Below are 21,664 nucleotides of genomic sequence, written 5' to 3' on the forward strand. Positions count from 1 at the left end.
GGCACCCTTTCAATCTTTGCGTGTGTGTGTATATAGATATAAATATACAATAATTACGATAATTTCATTCAAACGAAAACAATGACAGTAGTTACATGCTCAATTATTGATTCCATACAATTTGTTTTCTAATAGATGATTGTTAAATCATAATTATAATGCTTTGCGTAATATGTAGTACACTTAGAGATATTGCAAACATAACCGTTCAAATTCAAACAATTTATTGATGAGATGGTGTTAGCATATGACACTTTTGTGATGCTGAAACAAGGTTTTTGTACGTAAATTGCTTTTTTTTAGAAAGTTTAAAAATAAATGCAGTCTTTGGTAAAACATTTTCCTATTTATATCAAGTGTGAAATAAATAACAATATAAACAAAATACCTGCCTGTACTTTGCATAAATTTTAGTTATCTGCAATGTTTTCTAGAAAGACTAGTTCTATCCCTTGAATTAGGAAATAACTGTATTGTATTGTAAGCTCCTACGGCATCAATTGGTGATTTGATGGTTGCAAATTAAGTTTACTGGCGACGCGTTAGCAGAGACACTCAACGGGTATTTGAGACCATCAAATCACCAATTGATGCCGTTGGAGCTTAAAATACAATATTCTTATCTTAATTCTAATGAAACTGACAGAAAACAAGGTAAAAACATGTATCAAAAATCTCCATATATCGTCTGCGCTTTGCGTACCTTCCATAGCATCAATTGTCAATTGATGCTATGAAAATAAGTGATGTTATCCAATCAAACTAAATGTTACACACGTTGTTGCATTAGATTTATTCCAAAAATGTGTAGTATATTGCTTTGTTATTTATCATAACATGTCCTTAACAGTTTGATGGTTGCCTTTTGTTTTGATAGTAAATTAACCGGGTTGACATAGCGTACCCTTTTACTAGTCAAATATATGTTCCATGAATGTTATCTGTCATACAGGAGTACTACAATTAGTTTCAGACAGCTATTTGATAAAGATGTAATATATGAAAACAACACTTTATAGACGTAATGCGTCCGGAGGATTTTTTTCGATTCAGCTGCATCATGAACTATCAAAGTTGAACGTTGAATTTAGATAAGTTAATTTTTACACTCAAAAATTCTGAATGACGGTTTAATTTCATGAAAAAAACGAAGCCACAGAAATCATTATATCAAAGTTTTTTGATGTTAGGAACTGTAAAATGTTTAAATGTGCAAATATGAAATTCAGCTTACTTCCCAATTTCATTTTTTCATTACGAAACGGTTGATAGTAGGAAAATTTGAATTATATTTAAAACAGTATGCCTCCTTATTGGTAATTTTTCTTTCAATACTTTAATAGTTTAATGATCAATTACTCGAGAGAGCTATTGGATCGCCTAAAAATTCAATAATCATTTATGAAATTAAATGGGAAGTGCACTTCAATACTCACTGCATACGAATAACTATCCCTGATACATCGAGTAAGAGAAGAAATATGTGAGTTTCAGTAAAAGCTACATATGGAATTTAATTGAAGATTTAAAATGAGGAAAATCATTTTAATACTGTATCTTCTGACAGGTGAGTTTGTAACATAATAATTTGGACAGTAATAACGAGGTTGAAATTGACGACTTATGGTTACTGTCTTTTGCTGAGGTATAGTCGGTTTAATTGACTTTTGAAAAAGTGAATATCAGTTTTTCTTAAGTAAATCAAACCACATATGTACTAAAACAAAAGATGGTTATTGGTTTTTTTCCCTCCATTTTCCAAGAGAAAACAATGTAAATGATGTCAAATATTTTTTTCAAATCCAATTATATATCAATCATTTTACCACATCGGTACATGTAAAAGGCGGTGTGGTTCAACACGGTGAATACTATGACATAGAGAAAAATATTCAAAAATTCAAATATGGAATAAACTTTGATAATCACTTAACTGCATCAATGAATAAAAAGCATGATTTTTTTTACAATAAATCGTTATGCGGTCAATTTTTCAAAGTGCTAAACAAGTGAAACAATTCACAAGAACGTGATTAAAAACAGAAAAATTCAAAATATCAAAATTCAAATAAGATAAGAAAATCTAAAACATAAATAAATTATAAATACTGCTTATCTTATTATAGTTAAAACAACAGATGCGCCGAACGTGATAGTATCGGTCAAGTCTATTTACTTACGGTCTTCAGGAAGGAATAAATTTGAAATGAAATAATCAAAATGCTTTTTAAATGTAATTTGAATATTTAAGTCACATATCAAATTTTTGATAACTTTATTCATGACTTTCTAAATATATGAACGCATTTTTGAAATTTTCCAGATATGTACTCTTTTTAAATTAAAAAAAGTTCCAACATATTCCAGAGATTGTAGTTATAAACTATACGCGTAAGATCATATATGATCAATATGTTAAACTTAATATAATCTTAATCAACTGTAACAACGCCTGTAAAAATACTTGCTTTACCATTGGCTGCATGTAATAAACACATGTCTCTGTGGTATATCTAACGGAGGAACTAATAGTCAAAATACGCATGCACACAAAGAAATATCTTATTTGAAAAATCGAATTAGAGATATACCATATACCTCATTTGAAAGCTTATCAGTAGAGGAACAAACCGTTTATGGTAAATATGTTCCGCAACATCTATAAGGGGAGTAACGGAGGACCTAATGTCGAAATATGCGTGAAATTAAAGAAATAGCTTATTTTTAATAATGGAATAGACTGCTGCGACCCGTCAGCCTCTTATTACAGAAAACTCAATTCACAGTTTGCAAGCTTATTGATAGAGCAAATGGTTATAAACAATATGTGCCGCAATGACTATTTGAGGCGTAACAGAGGACCTTAATGCCAAAATACACGTGAAAATTAAGAAATAGCCAATTTTGAACAAAGGAATCAATATTTGTAATAATGAAATGAACTGTTGCGACCTTTCAGCCCTTAATTAAAGATTTACCTTACACTTCATCCGAAAGCTTATCAATAGAGAAATAAAAGGTGTATATATAAACAAGAAGATGTGGTATGATTGCTAATAAGACAACACTCACAGCAGGCCATTTGATTATTCAAAATTGGTTATTTCTAATTTGCATACACGTATTTTGGCATTTAAGTACTCCGTAACCTGTCTAATAGACATAACGGCACATACTTTTTTTTATTCATTTTCCTCTTCTATCAATAAACTTTCAATGGGTGTTTAAAGTTAACTGTAATAAGGGTCTGGCGGGTCGTAGCAGTCCATTCCACTATTCCATTTCTTAATGTTCACGCTTATCTCGACATTTAGGTTCTCCGTTACTCCTCTTATAGCTTTGCGGCACATGTTGACACTATACCTATTGTTCCTCTATTAATAAGCTTTCGAATGAGATTTAAGAAAGATCTTATTGAGGGTCGAATGGTGTTGCGGAACATATTTACTATGTGCATGTTGTTCCTCTATTGATAAGTTTTCAAAAGAGGTATTAGATATATCTGTATTTAGGGGCTTAAGGGTCGCAGCAGGCCATTTTATTATTCAAAATATACATTCCATTATTCAAAATTGACATTGCATTGCCGTTTTGGTTTTTTGTTGCACTTTAGTGTTTCTGGTGTTTCGTTGTTTTCCTCTTATAGTTGATCTGATACCTCAGTTTTAGTCTGCAACTCGGTTTTGTTTTCTCGCAAACGATTTATGACTTTCGAACAGCGGCAAACTACTGTTGCTTTTATTTGTTCATCATTAATTATTCATCTCTTTATGTTGAATTAAGCCATAATTGATGCAAGCTATACTTTATTGTAGTTTTAACATGGGTAGGCATTATATTCGTGATTATTTTTGCCCGAGTGATAGTGAGGGCTAACATAATACGAATATAATGCCTACCCATGTTAAAACTACAATAGAGTATTGCTTGCATCTATCATTTTGATTCTGATTAGGACAATCAAGGTAATATATATGTTTGATGTATATAAGTGTACAGCGTTTGTGTAAGCTCTTCCATGAACCGCCCTTTTTTTGTAAAAACGACTGGCAATGCGATTTTTCAGAGGGAGGAGTTTGAACAGCTAGCATGAACGGCTGTCGTATCTAGATCAAATATGTCAATTTCCATTTGCAACACATTACAGTCAAAATAAATGAATTTTAAACAACATCTGCATCATTTAAGAGTTTGGAAGTGTTTCAAGTTAATGAAATATATTGAACCCTGGCTGTTTTTGACACACCTTTTTTGAACTTTTGGTCCTCGATGCTGTTCTACTTTGTACTTGTTACGGCTTTCAAACGTTTGTATCTGGGCGTCACTAGTAAGTCTTGTGTGGACAAAATACACTTCTGGCGTATTAAATTTTTTTTAAACTTGTTGCCTTTTATTAGCTATTATTTGTGTGTTTATTTGTCAATTGTGTTCTCCTATTTATTTATATTGTAGTCCTGTTATGTTGTGTTGTCATTTTAATGTTATATTTCACATGGCCATAAAAGAGGGAGGTTTGGCATGCCACAAAACCAGATTCAACCCACCATTTTTTCCTTTAAAAATGTCCTGTACCATGTCAGGAATATGGCCATTGTTATATTATAGTTCGTGTCTGTGTGTGTTACATTTTAACGTTGTGTTTCCGTTGTGTCGTTTGTTTACTATAAGACGTTTCACGATACTTATCTATCCCAAATTCATGTATTTTGTTTTGATGTTATATTTGTTATTCTCATAGGATTTTGTCTAATGCTTAGTCCGTTTCTATGTGTGTGTGTGTGCGTTACATGTTAATGTTGTGTTGTTGTTCTCCTCTTATATTTAATGCGTTTCCCTCAGTTTTAGTTTGTTACCCCGATTTTGTTTTTTGTCCATGAATTTATGAGTTTTAAACAGCGATATACTACTGTTGCCTTCATTTAAATGCATGTGAATGGGATAAAATTCATTATTCTGCAGTAGTCAATATGCGCATGTGCAAACAAATTTTATTGGATATAGAGCATGGGTTTATTCACAACCCGAAAGAAGCACGTCATTTTAGAATAGGGAATAATGACCTATTTTATTATTGATTATTCGAATTAGAATTTTGAAAAATGAACAATGAACGTACTTCAGAGCGCTTATAGATGAATATGTAGAGGTCTCAACTTCGAAAAAAATGAAATATCGGAGAACAACAGTCATAATTATTTACACAACTGGGTCGATGCCACTGCTGGTGGATGTTTCCTCTCCGAGGTTATTACCAGCCCAGTAGTCAGTATTTATTTTAATAAGTTTCCTGTTGACAAAACTTTGATTGTTTTCGAAAAACTAAGTATTTTCTTATCCAAGCTATAGATTACTTTAGCCATATGTGACACAACTTTTTAGAATTTCGGGTCTTCAATGCTCTTCAACTTTGTACTTGTTTGGCTTCATAACTACTTTGATTTGACCGTCACTGATGAGTCTTATGTAGACGAACCGCGCGTCTGGCATATTAAATTATAATCCTGGTACATTTGATAACTATATATTGTTTAACACGCTGTTCTCATTCTTATTAAATAGCTGAACTAAAATTATATTTGCCATATGCGCGTTACATTTATAACTTTCGAATTAAAAAGAGTTGAAAAGGTCACACAATGTACACAGTTGAAGAGCATAGAGAACCATTGAGAGCATCTAGTTAACTGTTACACCCAAAAAGAGGTTGTATGATTTAAATAACATGAACTGTCAATGGATTTTATACATAATGATTTTACATAATAACTGTTGCGTTTTCTCATAGTGTGCAACATTTAAAAGAAAAACATATTATAGAAACTATTAAGATCTGATATATCTAGAACAACTTGAATGCGAAATTGTTGTCACTTTGTTGACCTAATCTATCCCATGTAGTTACGACTGCTTCGTATTTTGACCTACATGTAGATGTTGATAATGAGAGTAGGTTGAAAACTTAACTATCTGAAATTCTGACTGCTCTAAATAAATATCAAAAAACAAGAACTAGTTCTCTTTAAATAACACTTATACATGTTCACACCTTATTATTTGTTTAATATTGGCTCCATGTCTTTATTTATTTATTTTATAAAGTTTCAAACGTCGAGAGAACTTATGCTTTACTAATATATAATTGATTACCATTATTTTGCTATCCATTTAAAGATTAACCCGGGGTATGCTAACATTATTAACAAAAAACAAACTAACAAGACATTACAAGATAAACACATCGTTGTTCTTAGGCTAAACAAACATCGAATGATTTAGACACTCTACAAGATGTACCATCAATAAACATTGTCTCTACTATAACGTCAACCTTCGATATACATTGAAAGAAGTGTAAATATTGAGAGCAATAAGTATCTTATAACAATTCAGTAAAGTTTTCGCATGTTTGCAACATGCATATTCAGTCAGAACAAATATAATCATTCCACTTGTATACAAAGAATCTTCCTTCAATAAACGGTTGCAACCTGTGTATATGTATTTGTTGCATCCTAAGTATTTCAATATAGTTTTTTTTCAAATCCTGTCAGATCTGAACAGAAGAAACAAAGCCATGTTAAAAAAAAGAAAGTAAAAAAGTACATAAAGGAGTTTCTTGAATAACACTTTGGCAAACTGTGCCTTAGAGTGTTGTTTAAACAATTACAAGACTGAATAACTTGTTATTATTAACAAATTTCTCAAAATAGATGCTAATTCTGATAAAGGTCAACAAATTTATTGAAGCTTGAAATTCCTTGAAAATCTTTGTTGGGATTAAATGGGTGCTAGAACACATATATTTTTATATGTGATAAATGTCACGTTTCATTTATATATTATATGTCACGGGTCATGTATATGTAATATGTCATTTGTCATCTATATAAATGGTGTATCATAGTGTAACTTGTGTTTATACAATAGATACATATCAATACAATATTACATTACAGCCAGCCAGATAGGCTTATGATGCACTGACAAATTAAAGTTCAAATTTTAGAAAAATAGATAACACATAGTTTTGGACGAATATCTGAATTATTAGAAATTCAACAGTTAAAGTAGAATAGTTAGAGAATTTTATTTCTGATACGATAACATTCCAAGATTCCTATATATTCTTTGTCACTCCTTACATATATATCATTAATCATTACTCTTCCCCGTATATATTATATGTAACTCGTTAAATTAGAAGGTCATTAGTCACATATATATTAATGTCACACGTAACTAAATATTATGTGGCACTCTTCACCTATATATTTAGTGTCTCGTCACCTATATATTACATTTCACCATCTTTATATTATATGTCATTCGTCCTCTTACAAAACTGTGAATTTTTCGAAAAACTAAGGATTTTCTAATCCCAGGAATAGATTACCTTGGCCGTATTTGGCACAACGTTGTGGAATTTCGGGTTCTCAATGCTCTTCAACTTTGTAATTGTATGGCGTCATAGATATTTTGACTTGAACGTCATTGATGAGACTTATGTAGACGAAATGCTCGTCTGGTGTATTACATTATAATCCTGGTACATTTGATAACTATATAGTATATGTCACTGGTCACATGTGTATAGTAAATCACTTATCATCTTCATAGTATATGCCTTATGTCACCATTATATAATATGTCACTAGTCATATATATATATGTATAATTTGTGATGACGGATATTGATCAAATTTTGTATAAGTCAATTATTTTATTTAAAACTATGAATTTGCTATGGCCATCTAATACATAAAAAGATATGATATAATGCAAATAAACTGCTGGAAAGCATGCTTTGTCTCCAGTTGTCTGTTAATACATGAATTGATTTTGTTGTCAATAAATTTAGACATAAAAGAATTATTATAATACAGCATGAACATTAACGGCCCTACTTTCTATCATTATACTTTTTTGACATTGCAAGAATTCAGGTTTTTCTCTGATTGTTTTTCTCCTTGTAACATCTTTACACCTAAGCAGTAGATATTATTTATTAGTCTATTTTTCCATTAACTACATTTTAATAACTGTAAGTACATTGTACCTTCAGATCTGTATTTTATGTCTTCGGTGTTTTTATTAGTTGTTTTTGTGCTTTTCTGATCAGATTAGGTATGTCCTTTTCAAATGGTTGTTATATACTTTTTTATTATATTTTTTCACACCGCTGTCCTAGGTAATAGGAGGAGTAGGAGCCAAAAAAAAAACCAGTTTAATCCCAATCACATTCTGAATCTCATTTTTTTTCTAAAATGTTTTTCAATTTCTATGATTCTTTCTAAAACAAAATATATCCAGTATGCAACACAAGTAACAGTATATCATATTGACTAAAGTATAATTTTTCAGTAATTGATTTCTGATTATAATGAATACTGGAATATAATCTTTACTCGATGTTTTATACAAATACTTGAACCTGATTGGTTAGTAAGTATACTTTTCCTTTGTTCATATTTCGATAGACCATTCTTAAGATTATTCAGATTGAGTTATTTTGAGAGAAAAACGACAAAATAGGTGTCCGGATATTATTTCCGTTATCAGACTGACTTTTAGTCATAGATAAGACTTCCGGTTTTAAACTTGCACAAGAGCAAACAATCGTATGATAGATTACAAAAATGAAAAATAAATAAGCCAATCAGAGCGTTCTCCATATCATGGTTTTTAGATCGCAAGAACCACAACTGTTATACCTCCTACCTGTAAACTACGATTATACAACTATAATATACAGAGACTCTCTGTATTCTGTCTAGTTTTTATGAAAAATTTACTATCTAAGGGGTCATACCAGTTGCATATATATTGAAATAAGTAAAACATGTGGAAACAATAATGTGTCCATAGTATACGGATGCCACCATTATCATTTACTAAGTTAAGTGAACCGTGAAATGGGGTAAAATCTCCAATTTGGCATTAAAATTAGAAAGATCATATCATAGGCCTAGCTAGCGGGAACATACTTACTAAGCTTCGAGTTTGTTGGACTTCAAATTCATCAAAAACTACCTCGACAAAAACTTTAACTTGAAACGGAACAGACGGACGGACGGACGGACGAACGAACAGACGAACAGACTAGAAAACATAATTCCCACAATTGGGGCATAAAAATTTATTGTTGAAAGTGAAAGTAGTGATTTGGCCAAAATGAAAGTAGGGTAGAAATTAGATGGAGGCAAGACTTATTTGGGACGTCGGGATCGGGTGTTTTAAAGTTCGGGATTTCGGGATTGATCTTTACGGGATGATGGAATATTTCTTTTTCAATTTCGGGATGTCGGGATATGAATTTCGTTAAAATACGCACCTCGGGATTTCATGTTTTTAAGCCCAGTTTCGGGATCAGGGACCCTCAGACCACCCCTCAAATGAGCCTTAGTCTTTTATACGAGATTCAAATCCTGCCATTGGCATGTTAATAGGGCTCTCAAAAGGAAAATCACTTATGGATTGTCATAGAAGCACATTTTATTTGAATGATGATGGTCTATAGGTAGTTTCATTTATTTCATGTTTGAAGCGGTGCAAATTTTTAATTTAAAGTCATAAGAAACGAGTGACCGGTGAAAAATAATGTTCTTCACGAGTCCAATTCTTGAACCAATGCATACAAACATCATGAACTTGGTCTTCTGTGCACGAATTTATCATTTTTTTTCGTGTAAATTTCGTATACTCGATGGTTTTTTTTTTTCAATCGGTCAGTGTTGTTGTGAAAATATGGCAGGTAATTATATTTCGTGTTTTGAAGCCGAAGTTTAACGATTGTCACCTGTTTGTCAACAATCGACAAAAAATCAACAAAAAAGCATAGAAATTGAGCACGTGTTTAACATTTAAATTCAGATAATAGTTTATTTTAAGGACATCCATGCGTATTGTGATCACCGGATTTTTACGAGATGGGCCACACTGAGGTCACTTTGCATACGGAAAGGAAGCAATTAAAATAAAGTAAACTTCTTCTTAATATAAATAAATTAAAGAATTTTCTTCAGAAAAAAGTATATGTACATAAGTTTTATAATGAAAACTATCCATTGAGTTATAAAAAAACGTATGCATTATTTTTTTTGATTTGAGGTTTTTGATGACTTTAATTTGACTTTTACCAAAATATGCATTGTCGCAAAGGGGAAGAATAATTGTGGTATAAAGCCAGAAGCACGAAAAATAATTGAATTTAACAGAAAGGAAACACATAGCAGACTTTGAAAAAAGGGGAAGGGCTATTTATACCATAAATATGAAATTCTCCAGTTATAATATCTTTTACAAAAATTCATCCTACAACAGTTTACAAGCTGTATATGCCCGCGATTTCGCGGGTGTGTTCTAGTAATTATTTTATTATTCGAAATAATAAAGTCTAGCTAGCTATGATGTAATATAACTTTTCGTTTTTAGTTTCTTAGGAGTTTGGTATTCTTGGTATTTTACTGTTTACTAATCTGTAATCATATTATAACTTTATTCCGTATATGTTTATTTCTGTAATGATTTTTTTTTATTGGCTACAGTTATGATTATATATTCATATAAACCCTATCCGTATCTCCATCTATGCATAGGATGAGAACAAACTAAGGGTTTTACATAATTTACTATTGTATTCTAGTAACCTTTACAAAATAATACCGTATTACTGATAATTTAATCAAAACATTGATTACTACGATAAGAATTTTAAGACTAACCCACCACCACCAATCACATTGATCAAAGTTGTTTATTTTCATTTATTTTCAAGCAATCACATTTGTAGATTAATAAGAAAAAATAAAATTGAAGATTAGTTATACAAGTTCCCATCCTAAACAAGTGCTTGAAATAGCAAACGGGAAGAAACATAATATCTAACAAAACGAAATATATTAATATGTGACAATGGCAATCATATTACCAGTCAAATACCTCTGTACATGTGACAAAGCGTGCTTCCGAAACGACAGTCTGTATTAAAGTGGCATTTTTTACGTCTAAGATCATTTTTAAATCTTCTGTTTGGTTAAGAACAAAAGCTAGTGTGACGCACAATTCTTAATTCTATTGTGCTATATTTTCGTAAATTAATGTGATGATAGAGTTGTTATAATATGGTTTACATATAACGTACTATTATACTATTCATTTATGTAATTTTCTGTCCTTAGAGTGCTGAAGTTTATATATACTGTATCCCGTCACGGAATATAGTCATTTCAGCAGTATTTATAATATTGACATACAAGCTGGAAGTATGGCTAGCGTTTTTTTATCGGCATTTTAGTGTTTCTATTGTTTCGTTATTTGCCTCAAATAGTTGAAGTGTTTCCTTCTGTTTTGGTTAGTGATCTGGATTTGTTCCTGTTTTAAATAATTTATGACTAGCGAACAGAGGTAAGCTTCTATTGTTTTTTTAAGATAACACGCAAACTAGTCACATAAAGCTTGCAACTTACCACAGCATTTTCTACTTTTTCTAAAAGTCAGGAATGTGACAATTGTTATGCATTCGTTTGAGCTTATGATTTTGCCATTAAATTGGGGACTTTCCGTTTTGAGATTTCCTCGATGTTCGATATTTTTGCTATTTTCCTCTTTACCAACATGTTTAATCTGTTGCCATATAAGACTATGGTTAAACACAATTATTAATGAAAATAAAAAAAAACACAATAGTTTTCTGTTGTGTCGTAATTCTCTTATTTGATGCGTTTCCCTCAGTTTTAGTTTGTAGCCCGGATTAGTTTTTTCTCTATCGATTTATGAATTTCGAACAGCGGTATACTACTGTTGCCTTTATTTGAAACAATGTAAATTAACTTGATAAAGACTAGTCAACAAAATAAACGATACACGACTTCGGAATAAAATTTATCAAAAAATATTAAATATAAAACAAAATGGGGTACACTATTTTAAAAAGCTTTCATTTGCAATGTATGCACATATGATGATGTAAACAAAATCTTTTGGAAAGTAACTAGATTCCATGTAAACGATCATAGGGTGAAAATTATGTTTGCGGAAAGTTGGATTAAAAAATCGACACACAATTTTCTAAGTACGAAATTAATTTTCAAATTTGTTTTAAAATATTCAATATGGTAATCAAGTTATGTTCATATTGTAGCTAATTGGTTGAAATAATGTTTTTTTTTTCAATTTTTGTTAAAAAAAAAAGTATTTTTTGAAATCGCAAAAAATACAAAAATAAATAAAATTGTTTTCGCCTCAAACCAATGCTTTAGATACGAAAACAGCACACTGTAAATTTGGAACCTTTAGGATTAGTTTTAAGATTGTTACCGTTTTTTGAATTTCACTTTACACATACTGTCTATGGTAAATCATATGATAATTTATACATTTTAACGATTTCATGTGGGTCTTAACTTTGCTTTACAAATACACGAAGAAAATGTATCATTAAAAAAAGAATTGATGGCAAAGTTGTCTTTACCTTTTAATGAGAGGTTGGCATCATTAGTTGGAACTTCTGTTTTTAAAATTGTCGTTTTATGTAAATTTTGTCCATAAATATAAATTTCATCAAATGATGTCATTAAATATTATTTTTTTCCAAGGGAATTTATATTTCCGTGGCATTTAAATATTACTACCTTCAATATTGGTCCTAAAAACGGAAAAATTCTTCTTTAATTTGAAAAAAAGTCGTGTATCGTTTCTTTTGTTGACTAGTATATATGTAACAAATATAAAAACATTACAATGAAAAAAAAAATACTGAACTTCAAAATGTTTAATATTAATTCAAAAAGAAAGTAATAGCCAATACAACCTGAAAAAAAAAATAAAACTCTAGACTAATAAAAACAGCTGAACGAATCGGTAACGAGTGCCATATTCCTGGCTTGGAACAGACCTTTTGGAAGCAAACAGCTTGTTATAATATTCTGTATGTGTCTGTTCCAAGTCAGGAGCATGTAAAGTACAAAATGTAGTTGTTGCCTTTTTTTGCTATATATCATATTTTGGGTTTGTTTATTGTTTCATAAGGCAGGCTATTAGTTTTCTCGTTTGAATTGTTTTGAATTTGTCATTTCTGTTTTTATAGCTAACTATTTGGCAAATATTTTGCTAATTTTTAAAGGCAGTATGGTGACCTATAGTTGTTAAATTCTAAGTTATTTGGTCACTGGAGAAGTGTTGCCGTTACATTGGAACCCATACCACACCTTCATTTTTTTAAATATTTATAGCTAGCTTAATCTCCCACTTGCCTGACTCCTAATATACAAACGTAATGTCTCAAAGGATAATAAATCAGACAGGTCAATTGATTAGATCGATTTGAAGAGCTGTTTTAGTTGTGTATTATTCTGAATTTTTGGAAAATTTATTATATCTAAATATATTTATGATACAAATTGAGCCTTCCTGATAATTGAATTTGTCTGCTTTCCAATATAAAAAAGAAGATGTGGTATGATTGCCAATGAGACAACTGTCCACAAGAGACCAAAATGACACAGACATTCACAACTATAGGTCATCGTACGACCTTCAACAATGAGAAAAGCCCATACCGCATAGTCAGCTATAGAAGGCCCTGATAAGAAAATTGTTTATTGGTATAATTCAAAGTATTGTCTCTATGAGATGACACATGCAGATCGTGAACAATAGGTATACAAAACAAAATATCTATAAAAATTAAATATCCTTCAAAAGATAGGCGTAGTTTGTGAATCCGTTGTATTTACAGAGTGGAACCTTAATGTCTCCCTGGGTGGATTTAATTAACTTTTTGCTAGACAATCAACGTATTGGTCGATTGCCCTAAACTTTCCGTTTACAAATATCAATTGTGAGACCCTATATCAACACAATTAACGTGAATGAAAAAGAATACCAGGACCTATAAATATATCTTACAATGAACTACATTGTTTATGAAAAAAAACCTTGCTATTCTATTTCAAATATAAGTTTTCCTAATGCTCAACATTTAGGTACTTTGAATTTAAACATTCCTCTTTTCCGAAGAAGAAAAAATATCGTATCATACTGGAAGTAGTGATCAAATCTATATTAAGGATGTATTCTTCTGACATTTCAGTCTCATTCAGTCTCATTGAAATCTCGTTCTGGAATTATTTCCAAAACATGTGATACAAGTGGAGAATAGCAATACATTTGATAGTTATCATAATCAAACTTAACTCTATCAAAGAATTGTGTATTTTCAATAAATAGTTTTTGAGTAAAAAAATGTTCATTTTTTATTACTTATCATGTCAGTCTTTTTTAGTGAACTTGAGAAAAATAGGTGAGGGGTACAGAAAAGGATTTTACCAGAAACTTTAACATCCCATATATTTTTTTCTTTTCAAATTTCTTAGATATGTATTTTTATAAATCATTTATAACAAGGAAGTTGAAGTAATATGCATTTTGTTCTTTCAACAGAAAAAAAATCACGAATTTTCAAAATTGACAACATTGTAAATTGGACACGAAAATCACCGAAAAATGATAAAACGTTCTGATATTAACACCGACCTATAGTTTTTTGAGTTAAAACTGTTCAGATCGATCCACTTCATCTTTATTGAGAGTATGTGAAAAAGTTTAATTGTGGAACTGTGATTTTTTTCATGATAATAGCCCAAAAATGGGTAAAAATTGATGAAAAATGGAAAAAAAATCATCAAAATTTGGTACTTTCAGAGGGCCGTAGCAAAAAAAAAGCTCACCACTATATGATTTTTTTCTTGATCAATCATTTTTTGACAGTCATATAAATCCAAAAATCAGGTTTAGAAAAAAAGTTTAATTCTAAAAAAATTTGGCTCCTCAGAGGTGTACATCTCTATCCAACTTTTACAGTTACAAATTAAAAAAATACAATTTGAAATACCTGTAAGTTTTATATAGAATGATCCTGTTAGAGAAGAAGAGACTTACTTTTCAAACACATAGACAACATATTCATAATCTACTTACTGTGGTTTCATTTATTTTCGTGGGTACCAATTTTCGTGGATTTAAGAAAAGTTGCATGTTTGTGGATAGCTAATTTCGAAGTTTTGACAAAGTTTGCATATAAGCCTGTAGAGCAGGTAGAAAAGCCTTAGTTTTTCAAAAATTCAAAATTTTGTTAACAGTTAATTTATAATTATGAACATTTAAATGATAACTAAAGTCAACACAGAAGTGCTGACTACTGGGCTGGTGATACCCTCGGGGAAATAAATCTCAACAAGCAGTGACATCGACCAAATGGTTGCAAATAAACTCATCATAGATATCAGGATCAAAATTTCATATTTACGCCAGACATGCGGTTCGTCTAAAACAAGACTCATCAGTGACGCTTAAATGCTTAAAAGGCCAAATTAGAGTACACAGTTGAAGAGCATTGAGGACCAAAATTCCCAAAGCATGTCTTTCATTCTTCGTCTTATAATTGTAAAACACAATTATTGGTTTATAGCGACAAACTAAAAATCTAAATGGGCAAAGAAATCGAAGAAAATACTTTAAAAAATATTGCATGCGTAATGACACTATAAAAATAAATAATGCGGAATTTAACATATCATAAATGATAAAGTCTATATATCCCAATGTATCTAATATCAACTGAGTTGTATACTTAATTTTTTATTTGTTGTTTGAAAACATTTATCTCTCGAGCTCCGTCAAAAACGAAGTTCAAATGTCAAATAATTGTTTAGTTTCGGAGACTGTATGAAGGTATACTTTCTTTTTTCTTTATTATGGAATATCAGTACATTATCCACATAAAATAATACATATTAATGGATAAAACGCCCTTTTAAAGGAATTTATTGGTGGATAGACCAGATCGATTTCCTCACAAACAAAACAAAATCCGAAGAACTTATGTTTGTGAGTGACAGTCACTTAGTCCGGTTTAAACACCAATAAATTCTTTAAAAAGGCGTTTAATCTTTATCATTCTTTAAAATTGAGATAAGTTATATATTTTACCACACTCGTTACCTCTAGAACATGTACATTGTATATTTCTGTCATTGAATTGGCCTGGTGCACGAATATATTTGCTGGTTAACGCAAAAATATGTACTCCATGAAATGTTCTATCTGATATTAAATAAACTGCAAAAACTATAAAATATTATCATTCAAATGATTGTTTTGTGTTTATAATTTAATTCGATGATTAATACTCATTCTCTGTAACCACTTAAACTTTTTCGGCACACATAGTCACCGATCTTTCTAAAAATTGGCTGATATGTAGATCCTATTAGACTAGTCAGAAGAATAATGCCAACCGATATTTATATTGGTTGGTTACCATGGTAACAGCGGAGAAAGTTGAAATTTTTGAGAAAAATACAATATTTGGTGTAGTGCTGTGAAATTATGCGGCTAGTTCTATGAAAAAGAAACACAAAAACAATTAATTTCATTCTTGTTTTAGTCAAAAATCAAAAAAAAGTTATAGGTAATCTACCTAGAAACATGTGAAATTAATTTCAAAAAAATGGTCATCTTGCAATATTCCTCACAATACGAATTATCTCCCTTTTGTGGGTTACACTAATGACTGGACCAAAACGAAAATGCTAATAACTGTTTTATTTCTCAAAGGTTTCATGTCAAATTTGAATTGTAATAAATTTAGACCACTTAATACATAAATATAAGAAGAAATATTTGAAAACTTGACCTGACCAACACTGACAATGATAGGACCAAATGGAAATGCTAAGAACTTTTTTTATTTTTTAAAAGATTTATGTTTAACTTGAAATAATAATCAGATTTTATCATTTAAATATAAGAAAACATTATTAAACAATTCCAAAAAAGAGACTTTTCCAACGTTGACAAGTACCTGACCAGCAACAGCAATGACCTAATCGATGAAACTTTCTGTATTATTTCAAGGTAGATTATTAAAAAAAAAAAAAAAAAACCCTGGACAAATATATGTTTTTGGGTTAAATTTGACCTGACCAACGTTGACTGTGTCATGCTTGTTGTACTACCTAATACGGTATTTATATTTTATAGGATTTGCTTAAAATTTCTTATAAAACCAACAGTAAGATTGAATGATAAATTCTTTATCAAATAATAATAAAAACCCGGGGAAAACAGTTTAATGTATTGTGACGAGAATGGGGTTATTTAAACTGGTTGTAGTATTGAGTATTATATTGTATTTTACTGTGTTGTAAATTATGTCGTATATTACCGGTTATAATTTGACACGTTTGATCACAAATATAGAGTAACACACACAAGGTGTGAAGTAGGCCATACATACATGTAAGTTGATAAATCCAATATAGTTTGCTTTTTAATATTTTCTTAACAGTAAATAATTATTTCCACGTCCTACTTAAGGCATGCCCGAGCCTTGTGCAGGATATCATGGTAGTTTTAAATATTTTCATAACACACATATAAACATGATGCGGGCTATTCTAGATATGCCCGACCGCCTGTATGCACGATATCTTGGTAGTTTTAAACGTTTTCATAAAATATAAGTAAACATATATGCGGACTTAACTTGAAGTATGCCAGAGCCTTGTATTAGTTTAAATGTTCCCGAAAGTCGTTTGCTATTATGTTTGAAAATCATTTTTTTTTTGTATAAAATTAATGGTTCAATTTAAGTGTTTCTAAATATTTAAGACAATTTGATAGTCTCTTACATATAAATAGGTATAAAGTCATTTTTCCTGATCGTGATAACTGTCAGAATGTAGGACAGAAAGTCACAGACAAAAGGTCACATGTATAATATGTTATAAACATTGAGTCCTGTTTCATAGTAAAATCTTATTTTTGTTTGTTAAAAGAAAGACAGTATACTTATTTTGAGAAACATCTTTCTATAATGGGCTTTCAGTGAAAATCAAATTATATGTACATGTATATATTTCTTTTACCCTGTGTAAAGTTATAATATTGTCAATATTTACATTTGCTGCTAAAAATCCATAAAGATAATCGTTATTTCTCAAATTTCAATAATCCAATGCCTATTACTAATGTTAAGATGGTGCTACCTTAGTCGGATCCAAGATGCCCTGAGGGCCAACTACTCTCCTTTCATTGGGAATATTTGGTTGATTACATATGGAATCACTGAAGCATGTATGTAACGGACTCTCTCTTGAGGCAGTCAGTGGCACCCCTTACATGTATATGAAAATTGTCTGGATGTTATATCCCCCGGCTGCTCGCCTTAAGACCAAAGGTTACCCGCTGATAGATTTTCCGTGGGTCCATGTAGGGAAATGAAACTTTTTGGAAAATCTCGAAAATTCCTCCCGGCCAGAACGGAAAACAAGAAATATGCCGGATGGATAGCAGGGACCATTGGGTTAACGGCCGACTGTACCCACCATGGCTTGTTACGCCATTAGTTTGCTAAAGAACAATTGCGTTAACTTTTTTAGGGGCTCCCTAGTTACCAGTTGAAATTTCTGTACTTATCTAATTGATCCCCATTTTCAGTGATATTTCAAATTTTACGCCTTCATCCAAGCCTAGAACCCCTATTGCAGGACCTTTTCTGAAATTGTTTTTTTTTTCAACTTCACTACATCATTTGAATAATAATAGGTTAAGGAAGTAACTTGTAAAAAAACATTGTTCTTTGACACTAACTTACAGAAGAGAGTTTTTGTATGAGAGATTTAGTCTATTTTAAAGTGTTTTCCAAGTTTATGCATATAATTTGTTGTTTTTATTTCAACACTAATGCCTGGAGTATAATTGATAAATATCATATACAAGAAGACCTGGATAATGTAAACAAAATACATGTAGTATATATTTATTGATATGATGTGTCGAGGTTCATTAGAAGAATTTGCAAAAATCAGCACTCATCAATTATTTTGAAAATGGACTACATGTTCCATGACAACGAATTCAACAGCAACTATTGCACAATTGAATATATAAAATATTTTTAATGATTGTATCTGTTTTTGTCTAGAATGAGTAATTTATTTCTTGTATATTTTTTTTTATCATGAAAACAGACTGAAATTTGTTCATAAGCAGCACTTTTAACCAGAGTAGAGAAATTGTGTTTGTATCCTTTAAGTGGTTACACCATTATGGATATACTATACTAGAATAATCATTTATATATACACATGTGTGTAAACATTAAAACTTAATAAACGTTTTAGTTTTCCTGTTTTTGTACAAATTTAAGAAACTGAAACTTTTTCAAAATTGTTTTAAACTTGTGTATCATCATACAATTGTGTCCATATAGCAACACAGTTAAAACTATAATACCATTTTATATGAATCTGTTTAAAATTTCGATGATTACAATAATTTCTACAAGTTTTATATTCATTTATTTTTTTGACTGCAGAATTATGTTTTAAAACATTTTTTTTTCAAAATATTTCAATTTTTTTTTTCTAAAAAAATGAAAAACTTGACATTTTGTATCCACGGTAACAAAAAAATGAGACATACTTCCCCATGACTTTTTCACATCATTGATAAGATAAGACTATGGTTTATATGAATTCATGGTTGACTCTAACTCAGGTGTCAGCAAAATATTTTTGTGAGCATTCAAAAATGATTTCAAAAGGGTATTTTTTTACCTTATGCAAACCACATAAAAAGGGGGGAGGGTGGGGTGTATTTGATTATGATTGAAAATGATTATGAAAATACCAGTTATTAAATTACATTAATAAAATCATAAAAAAATTCTTTCTCTGAATCATTTATTATGAATAATTATGTTGAAAATAGACTTTTTGTGCTTAAAATCATAGATATCCAGAAGAGATAAAACCGTTCATCGGTTGCTATGGCAACCAATGTGCTTAGCAACCAAACTTTTGCGATTTTTTTGATTGTTTCATTAAGACTAGGAAATGTGTGAAGTTTGAAGAAAATCCATGACCAATGACCATGCGTGCCACACTCCCTATATAAGAGTTTAAATAGTTACAGAGAACCAGTATTAACGGTTAGTGAAAATATTGTTTACGTCGAGCAGGATTGTGTAATTATCGCTGCCATCGTGTTTACATTGGTTACGAAAAGAAGTTCGATCAACGTTGTCTATCAAAAATTGATATGATTCGTCTAGAGGACTTCCGGTAGTTGTTCTAAACGTTGTTTAACGCAATACACAACCGGTTTTTTTTTCATATTAAACGAAAGATTAAACAACTATTTTTCGTCAAACATAAACAAATATTTTCATATTTATTTAACACCATTTAAGTACGTTTAAGTATGTTTATGTAAGCATGTCACTGGTTCAGTTTTCTTCGTCTTAAATCAAATATCGAAAGCGAGTTCAATTACGGGGGCAGCAAATATTTGCCATCTTTGTACTATTAGAATAAAAATAATTCATGTGGCTTACATTTATATTGATTTTACCTCGGGTCAGTCCTTTTTGCTTAATACTTTATCACAAGCAATGATTTGTTTTGTCTGTAAAATTTGAAACATTGTTTGTAAAAAATATTTTTTATTGTTTTGTTTAGAAGTATAGACTTTTTAAAATTATAATATCAAACATATATCTTGTTGTTTATATTTTACGTGGTAACTATTTGAATTATTAAGTCCGTTAGATGAATACAACAATAGTGAATATAACTATATACTTTATTATCAAAATGATTCCTATATCAAACTTCATCTCTTTCTTGAACGAATAGTAAAAAGAACGATCGATCAGTCTGAGAGTACTTTTTCGTTATAGGATTATTAATATGTAAACTCATTCCCCACAAACTGAATTAAAATCCGAATAGTTTTTATGTAAAGTTTTATGTAAGATCACGCATCAAAATTATAAAAAGTTTTAAGCCATAAAATTACATTCAGAACTTTTGATTGATATGTATCTGAATGAATGAATGAATGAATGAATGAATGAAAGAATCTTTAATGCAAAGGTATAGACATTCTATGGCAAAATAAACAACATATATTACATAATATAAAACATGAATAGACAGCAGAGAACAATGGTATACTACAATGATATGACATATGAGACTATAGAAGTTCGAATATTCCATGCAGCTTGTTCATAATTAGATGATTTGATCGAGACTTACTAGAAACTTGTAGTATATTTAATAGTTTGCAATCATTAGGCCAAAAACAATAATACATTGGTAAAAAGTGATTCTTATAGATCTATAAGTTGGCAAAACAAGAACAAATAGCTATCTATCTGTTAAATGGCTACTATTTACAATCAGTCAGATTTACAATTGGTATGTCGTTCCTAAGGAGTTTACTTCCGTATTAACTTTCTGAAATCCAGAAATGCTCAATTAATGCAAACACTTTATGTTAATGAGATATTAAATTAAGCGTTTAAGTAGAAGAATAATTCTCAGCTTGAAAATATTCATTCAAATGACGTCATCAATGTGCTAAGCTCATTGATGAAAGCTGGCTAAATTTTATTTTGGTTTAATTTGGTCATGCTTATATATTTTGCCAAGCTTTAAAGCATTATTTACTTTTGTTGTTCATTAGAAAAGAAATAAAAGTTATGTATTAGTTTCAATCTCAATTTAGCCATTACTAAAAACTATCAATACCAATATTATATAGTCACACCATTGTCTATCAAAGTGGTAAACAAGGCAACAAATGCTAACCGACC

At 30.4% G+C, this 21,664-nt stretch overlaps 1 protein-coding gene across 1 annotated transcript in view; it reads left to right on the plus strand.

Annotated features, from left to right (window-relative positions):
* Positions 1 to 1,429: 1,429 nt before the first annotated feature.
* The window catches only part of LOC139489454 (uncharacterized), a 67,926-nt gene continuing 47,691 nt past the window's right edge, over positions 1,430 to 21,664 (plus strand). Inside the window, exon 1 of the mRNA XM_071275785.1 lies at positions 1,430 to 1,567. Coding sequence (XP_071131886.1) covers positions 1,531 to 1,567 — 37 coding nt within the window. The 5' untranslated portion in view covers positions 1,430 to 1,530. The remainder of the gene's footprint in view (positions 1,568 to 21,664) is intronic.

The sequence above is a fragment of the Mytilus edulis genome, chromosome 9 (genome assembly GCF_963676685.1).
Source record: "Mytilus edulis chromosome 9, xbMytEdul2.2, whole genome shotgun sequence".
Lineage (NCBI taxonomy): Eukaryota > Metazoa > Mollusca > Bivalvia > Mytilida > Mytilidae > Mytilus > Mytilus edulis.